General features: G+C 36.9%; 2 protein-coding genes across 2 annotated transcripts; both read left to right on the top strand.

The window, feature by feature from the left end:
* The first annotated feature begins 412 nt into the window (after positions 1-412).
* Positions 413-4,298, top strand: LOC137717282 (putative 2-oxoglutarate-dependent dioxygenase AOP1). The gene is made up of 3 exons (XM_068456591.2): positions 413-835; positions 1,021-1,339; positions 3,706-4,298. Exons 1-3 carry the CDS (start codon positions 465-467, stop codon positions 3,949-3,951), a joined length of 936 nt encoding a protein of 311 aa, XP_068312692.2. The 5' UTR covers positions 413-464; the 3' UTR covers positions 3,952-4,298.
* A 1,373-nt stretch (positions 4,299-5,671) lies between these two features.
* LOC148694566 (uncharacterized) lies at positions 5,672-7,712 on the top strand. Its single transcript, XM_088699203.1, has 2 exons — positions 5,672-6,487; positions 6,808-7,712. Exons 1-2 carry the CDS (start codon positions 5,728-5,730, stop codon positions 6,840-6,842), a joined length of 795 nt encoding a protein of 264 aa, XP_088555329.1. The 5' UTR covers positions 5,672-5,727; the 3' UTR covers positions 6,843-7,712.
* Positions 7,713-8,001: the final 289 nt, after the last annotated feature.

Here is an 8,001-nt window from a genome sequence, read left to right as displayed (position 1 = left end):
TTGGAGAGAAATGGAGAGGTGTTGTGTCGGGTGGGGGTGGGTGGGTGAGGCAGATGGGAAAAAATATTTGTAATCTTTAAATATCATTTGATCCTCGCCCGGTGTGCTGAACAAGATTCGTTCTTCTCCTGCCAAATAGAGTAGTCTACCTATTATAAAAACTACAGGGTTCATATAAAAATTCAAAGCCCCCCAGATTCCCATATATTGGCTCCGCCACGCACGCCATTTTGGACTCTAAAAGCAGAGTACGTATAGTGCTGAAGTAAACAACACGCAGATGATGGTGATCGATGAACCAACACCCTTACCGTTATCTGATAATTAATTGAGAGAAACATATAGCTTGCCGTTCAACATATATATATATATATATATATATATATATATATATATATATATATATATCCTTAAAGAGTAGAGCCTCAAAACCTATCAGTTAACTAGCTGGTGAGAAGAAAAAGATGGCTTCCAGTACCCAAACAGCGGCCAAAATTCCAGTAGTAGATTTCTCCCAAGAGGACTGCTGGAAGTCAGGGACAAATTCTTGGTTCTCAGTACGCAGAGACGTTTGTAATGCTCTCGAAGAGTTTGGCTGTTTCCTGGCAGTCCTTCCCAACAAAGTTTCTCGGGAGCTTAATGACACCATGTTTGGGACATTCAACGAGTTGTTTGATTTCCCCGACGAAATTAAAGCACAACTTCCTCAGGAAAAACCTCTAGTTGAGGGTTACGCAAGGCTGCCTACCCGGGAATACATGTCATTTCATTCAAGTACTGAAAAAATCAAGAACGTCACACGTCAACTTTGGCCGGAAGGAAATGACCAGTTTCGGTATAAATTACTGCACATTTCAATAGTTTTGGCAGTTTTTTTCTACATCTCGATACCTACTGCTATATGTTTTGTTATCAATACTTTTGATTTCTTTGTCAACAAGCTAATGCGAATCTGTCCTTAAACATTTATGCTTGTTCTTACTAATAATAATAGTAATTTGTTCTTTATATCTTGGGCAGTGAGAGTGCTGATCTGTATTCAAAAGTGATGACAGAATTAAATCAAGTTGTGACGAAAATGATATTTGAAAACTACAAGGTAGAGAAATACCACGATGATCACATTCAATCGACCATACCCATTACCTTACTTCTAAAAGATGATGAACCCAAGACAGATGAAACTGAAACTGGTGAACCCAATCATACAGACAAGTGTTTTACTGGCATGCTCCATCAAGATGCGTATGGTTTTGAGATGCGCTCAAAAGATAACGAGTGGATTGGTTATGATCCTCTGCCTTCATCGTTATTATTCCTAGCAGGTGATGGACTTCAGGTACGTCAACACACCCTTTCATTAATCTTGCTTTAGTTTCATGGATTTTAGCTCTCTCTCTCTTCATGGATATGTCGTTCGGGCATCCCTTTTGTAGCGCTTAGTTCTCAACGTGTTTCAACAATTTAACCATCTATCATTAAGGCCTTCTCTCAAAGATATTCCTCCCAAAAATTACCCAAATCCGAAACCATATTGATCGTTGGATTAAAAGATAGTCATTTTAGTGTTTCTTTGAAGAACTATATTCGTCTTTTTTATTAACTACGATTGGATCTCTTGATTGTTTTAGACTTGCCTTTTTTTTTTTTTTTGAAAGGATAATCTATGAATAATAAATTAAAATGTAAATGATTTGGATCGTTAAAAAAAATTATAAAATGGTCATCACAAGATGTCAATTAAATAAGCTTTAATTGAGGGATAACAGAAGTTTATATATAACCTAAGAACTATTACATGATGGAAGTTAGCAATGTATGTGCCAAATTAGCAAAACAATAAGCGGTCTTGTTGGCTTCTCTAAAAATATGATTAATCATTGATGTATATTCAAACTAACCTAATAATAGATTAAATTAAACCAATTTTAATTCGTAAGTGCACGACTCAATAGTAGTATATAGATATGCAAGTATGAGGTCGATTTTGCAGTAATTGCGTTAAAACCAATTAAACCAATAATTACGCCAAACTTAATTATACAAACGAATTGAATTTAAGGATTAATTAAAATTAAAATTAAAAGAGAAATTAAAAGATAAACTAAACAAAGACAATGATGAAATTTGAAAATTAAGATGTGAAGGCACTAGGACATCATATCCCCCACTAGTAATCCAACCTAGCTTCTATATTATCTATCCGTTGATTAATCCAATTGATGTTGTTGTATAGTTTTCCTTACGCATAAACTACCTATATGGTATTTAGGTTCACCCGTATATCTCTACATGCAATTTGTCTATGACGTTTAGTACGATTATGAACATACAGAAACTCATTACATTTTGTGAAAATCTTGAAAACTATGCAAACCCTAAGAATACGGTGTTTACTCTAGAAGAATTACAACCCTTAACCACAAGAGCAAGCCTCAAATGAGCTATAGTATTCAGTCTAATTTACATCAAGTAACTCAATTAAGAATTTAGATGGTAGCTAAGCGTCAAGTTAATAAGCACGGTGATTAAGAATCCCATATCAAAGGGCAATCGTAAGATTGGCAAAATAAGAAAACTAGATCATCATATTAGGGTTTCATCATTGCCTAGCAAGGGTGTTTAGTTACACACAGTAAATAATAACAATAAGTCATGAAAAAGAACAATAGTACACGAAATAACAACGGTGATGTGCTCCTAACTCATCTCTCCTTTGGACAAATTTGTGTGTATGGTGACATGTAGAGAGATCATAGGACATATATTTATACTAAAAAAACACTAAAAGGTCTGGTAAAAACTCTCCTAGAAAAACAAAATCCAAAACGATATTGGACACAAACTAAGAAAGAACTCTTCTTGACTTGGAAAACACGTCATCCATCTTTCATGCCAGATTTGGGATCGTTCCACCTTAAGTTATGTAAAATTCTGAAAAATAGGAAACATGTAGCTCTATGTATAGGCATATAAGGCACGACACTTGAAAATTTTGGAAAAGCCTTTAAATCTTCATTCTCCCACAGTCGCGCAATTTTGACGAGAACGTAACTTTCACAGGATTGATTTGCAAAACTCATGGAAAAACATGAAAGTTGAACACAATTATCTTCATCTTCTTAGCTTCCTTCCAATTGACCATAAAAAATCCTCCGAAAAGTCTATATATGATAATAAAAAAAACATCATAAGTGCACAAATTGACTAAAGTAATAAAAAGACACTAAAAATACTCTTTGAAGACCAATTCCTAACGAAGCCTTCAAAAATGTGAAGGCATTATCGGGAGGACATACTTCTCATAAAAAAATAGTCAACCAATTCTGACAACATGAATATATATATATATATATATACCCTCAAAAGTAACCATTCTATTTCTGACGACAATATCGTTTATCATTAAGATGATCAGGGCAAAACCTTCCTTCTAACGACAATATCGTTTGTTGTTAAGACAATCAGGGCCAAACCTTCCTACCAAATAAAGTACAATTCAAGCGGCCATTGGAACTACTTTTGAATGCATTATATGTGTCTACACAAAAATTCATTTCCTTTGACATGTTTTTTTCTTCTAGTGTAAGGCAATGTAAGTTTCAAGAACAAAGGGACAGATGAAGTGTGTTTTACAACCTAACTTAAACTTTTGATAGCTATATTTTATTGATGTTGTTTACATGCGTGGTTTATTTGGCGTAGGTTTGGAGTAACGATAGAATAAAATCTTGTATGCATAGAGTCGTTTTGAAGGAAAATAAGGTAAGATACTCGTTCGGACAATTCTTTTGGAACAAAGGAGAGATATATGTACCAAATGAGCTTACGGACAAGGACCACCCCATGCAGTATAAGCCAATAGATCTAGTGGAATATTTTCAATATTATTATGAAAATATGTCCACCGTGGGATTTGATTTTTCGGTCAAGGAATATTGTGGGGTTTGATTTTGTTGGTCCAAGGCACAAGGTAGGGTTTCTTCTCACCAAAATCATGACGCCACAAGCATGAGTTTAAAAGGGGGTGTTGGAACATAATAACGGAAAAATTCTCGTATTTAGGTTCACTTGTTCTTGTGGGTTTAGCCTTTGCTTAATCAATAAGACGTGTATCTTGTTCTCTACAAATACTTCCATACGAAGTTTATTGAAGTTGAACTGAAGTTCACTTGTTCTTGTAAGTTTACCTTTGCTTACTCAATAAGACGTGTATCATGTTCTCTATAAATACTTCCATATGAAGTTTATTGGAGTTGAACTGAGGTTGTATTCGTGTTAAGTAATATACTTTGGTATATATGCAGGACTCAATACAAAAGCCTGTTGTTTCAAAGGAGATGGTGCTCACATTCCCTCTATCTCAAACTGTCTACACAACATGACAACGATTTAGTATGGAAAATGATTTTTGCACGTCATTTTCACCTCCGGCACATCCTTTATTTGTTTCTAAACCATTGGATTGGACAAATAGGAGAATCAGGAGCTAAGATTTAGAGGGGCATGCAAAAATTACTCCCCTTTCGGATTCGGTCAACATGGGTTAGTTGTTGCTCCTATCAACTCATTTGACATTAGAATTAGTTACCAAACACGGAAAAACATAAATTAACCATACTCAAGTCCTAACTGAAAATTAGTAAATATCAAAACACATTTCTTAAATAACACAAATGGAACCTTGTTAGACCTTCTTCAACTATTGGGTTAAACCCTAAAATTTTTAACCTAGAAATATGTTTTCTGCTCCAATCCTTCTGTTTAAATTTTTAGTCTGAGATCATTAAATAATGAATTTAAGATTCTTAAAGTAACTTTAAAAATAAAATAAAAAAATTATGTAGACTATCTGTTAACTGAAGCAGCCAGCCATTGTAGACTTAAGCAGCCAGCCATTGTAGACTTATCCAGCCATTATTGACTAAAGAAGCAGCCATTGTTGGCTAAAGAATTAGGTGAAATCCATTGTAATTAATATAGTAGTTTCATAGCAGTTTTTTATGACTTCTTGTACTGGTTTCATACCTGATCATCATTGCTTGTATTCCTATATAAATCCTCCGATTGGGAGATGAATAGATCAAGAAATTAACTCTATTTTGGCATGGTATCAGAGCCATTCTGATCCAAAAGGAGTTTCTATTCTAATTAACCTACTGGCACTACTGCCATCTACCCCATAAGACCTGCAGAATAGCAGGCCTTCTACTTTCATATGAATCCAATCTCTCTTTGGCCATATCTGCCAACATCACTACCCATATTGAGCTTGTTAACCATATACATTCCGCTGCATCTCTACCCATCTTCTGTCCATTTGCAATATCTCCACGAACCCACACCCTATAAACCCAAAATTTTAAATACTACCCCATACCCTATAAACCATACCCGTTGGAATCACCCAACAAACCCGTGCCATTGCCTCTTCCTCCTTGCATTTTGTTCCTGCATCCCTCTCAGTGAGACTCTATTGTTTCAATAAAGAGAATTTGTTGCAGTAGTAATGGGTGACTCCAAGACCACTGTTTCAGCTGCTGTTACACAAAATGATATGTCTCTACATATCACCCCAGACAAGTTGGATGGGTCCAACTATTCCTCGTGGTCCCAAAGGTCCGCATCTACATCACTGGCAGAGGCAAATGGTCTTATGTCAGTGGAAAAAAGAAGGCACCAGCAGAAGCCGATGCATCGTATGCTATATGGGAGGAAGAGAATGCCATGGTTCAATCTTGGCTTCTCAACTCTATGACTAGAGATTTGCGGGCCATTTTTCTCCGACTCTCCACTGCAAAAGATGTTTGGGATGCTGTTACCCAAACTTACTCAATTGAAAAAGATGCATCAAAATTATATGAACTTCGCCGTCAAGCACTGGCGACTCGCCAGAATGGTGAGCCTTTATCTGCATATTATGGTAAACTCCAGCAAACATGGCAAGAAATAGATTTCTTACGTCCTGGAAAATTGAAATGTGCTGATGATGTTGCTGCTCGAGAGACAGAAATTTCAGAAGAAAGATTGTATGATTTTCTGGCTGGCCTTGATCCTCATTTAGATCATGTTCGCAGTCAAGTTTTGACTCAAACACCTTTGCCATCTGTTCGTGCTGCTTATGCTCTTGTGAATGCTGAAGCAAGTAGGCAAACCATTATGTTGGTTGGCCCACAAGTGGAAGGATCAGCCATGGTAGCTGCTCCGTCTCGATTTCCCCGTGGAGTCTCGAATTCTCGATCAGGGGGATCTAAAGCTACTGATACAAGGAAGTGTACTTATTGTGACAAGGATAAGCATACTAGAGACACTTGCTTTAAGTTGTATGGATATCCTGATTGGTGGGTTCAAAAGAAGGAAAATCAAAAGAAAAGCATTGTTGGATCACAAGCACACCTGTCTACACCAACGCCTTCCGTGCCTCGAGTAGATCAATCTGCTCACTCAGTTTCTCCTACTACTGCTTCCACTTCCTTAGTCGACGCAGGTAACTTTGGTTTTGCCTTGAACACCACATTTGGTGCTCCAAATAAACCTTGGATCATTGATTCGGGGGCTTCTGACCATATGACCAATAACTCTTCATGGTTTGCTTCTCACACTACTCCACCTTTAAATACCGTTAAAGTTGCTAATGGTATTTCCACTCCAGTGCTTGGAGCAGGCTCCATCTCATTAACACCATGCCTATCTCTCTCATCTGTTTTACATGCTCCTAATCTTTCTCACAATTTGCTTTCTATTGGTAAACTCACAAATCAACTAAACTGTCTTGCCATCTTTTCTCCTACTCATTGTTGGTTTCAGGATATTCGAACGAAAGCGTTGATTGGTCATGGTAGAGAGAGGGGAGGTCTATACTACTTGGACTTACCACCAGATTGTGAGAAGACAAGTTACAGTTGTCAAGTGGAAGCTAAACAATTTGAAGCTTCTGAAAAAATTTGGTTATGGCACAAAAGATTGGGACATCCTTCCTTTCAGTACCTGCAATATCTATTCCCTTCTTTATTTTCTAAAGTCAAGGTTTCTAATTTCCATTGTGAAACTTGCATCTTTTCTAAAAATCATCGTGTCTCATTTCCTTTAAGCTCCAATAAAAGTGATGTTCCTTTCTCTCTTATTCATTCTGATGTTTGGGGACCATTTCATATTCCTACTCATACTGGTGCTAAATACTTTGTCTCTTTCATTGATGACTGCACTCGAGTTTCTTGGGTATACTTACTAAAAAATAAGAGTGAGGTTATGTCTGTTTTTCCAATATTTCATCAAATGATTCAAACCCAATTTAATGCTAAAATTCAAGTTGTTCGATCTGACAATGGGAAAGAGTATTTGAATTATGGACTTGGAACATTTTTTCAACAAGAAGGTATCATTCATCAAACATCTTGTCCACATACTCCTCAACAGAACGGTATAGCAGAACGTAAAAATCGTCACCTCTTGGATGTGGCTAGATCTTTATGTTTTGCTATGCATGTTCCTAAACGTTTTTGGGGTGATGCCATTCACACAGCTGTTTTTCTTATCAATCGCATGCCATCACGTGTTCTCCAATTTCAAACACCTATCCAAACCCTTTCCCAGTATCATTCTCTTCCTTCACTCCTTCATATTCCTCCAAAAGTGTTTGGTTGTGTCTGCTATGTTCATGTCCACATGCAAAATCGTGATAAGTTGGATCCTCGAGCCATCAAATGTATGTTTATTGGGTATTCTGCTACTCAGAAAGGGTATCGATGTTACTATCCTCCCAATGGGAAAATTTTTGTCTCTATGGATGTTACCTTTCAGGAACAAGAGGCTTATTTTTCAGAGGGAGATTCGGTCACTTCTCTTCAGGGGGAGATGGGGAGTAAGGAGGAAGAGCAGTGGCCACTTGACATTGGTGGTATGCATTCTTCGGATGAACACTTGTCTGATGCCGGTGATGGTCCAAACTTGCCTAATGATGAGGCAAAGAGTGGAAAAATATTGAAGGTATATGAGAGGACA

This window comes from Pyrus communis, chromosome 8 (assembly GCF_041283825.1).
Source record: "Pyrus communis isolate YQ-2024b chromosome 8, ASM4128382v1, whole genome shotgun sequence".
Lineage (NCBI taxonomy): Eukaryota > Viridiplantae > Streptophyta > Magnoliopsida > Rosales > Rosaceae > Pyrus > Pyrus communis.
Note: the sequence above shows the minus strand (reverse complement) of the source record. Positions and strands in the feature narration are given on the sequence as shown.

What these genes read in the sequence shown, in the direction of transcription:
- LOC137717282 (XM_068456591.2), top strand. Translation starts at nt 465, where the DNA reads ATGGCTTCCAGTACCCAAACAGCGGCCAAAATTCCAGTAGTAGATTTC. An exon ending in GAAGGAAATGACCAGTTTCG is followed by an intron (nt 836 to 1,020) that starts GTATAAATTACT and finishes TATCTTGGGCAG; the next exon opens with TGAGAGTGCTGATCTGTATT. An exon ending in TAGCAGGTGATGGACTTCAG is followed by an intron (nt 1,340 to 3,705) that starts GTACGTCAACAC and finishes TATTTGGCGTAG; the next exon opens with GTTTGGAGTAACGATAGAAT.
- LOC148694566 (XM_088699203.1), top strand. Translation starts at nt 5,728, where the DNA reads ATGGTTCAATCTTGGCTTCTCAACTCTATGACTAGAGATTTGCGGGCC. An exon ending in CACTTCCTTAGTCGACGCAG is followed by an intron (nt 6,488 to 6,807) that starts GTAACTTTGGTT and finishes TGTTGGTTTCAG; the next exon opens with GATATTCGAACGAAAGCGTT.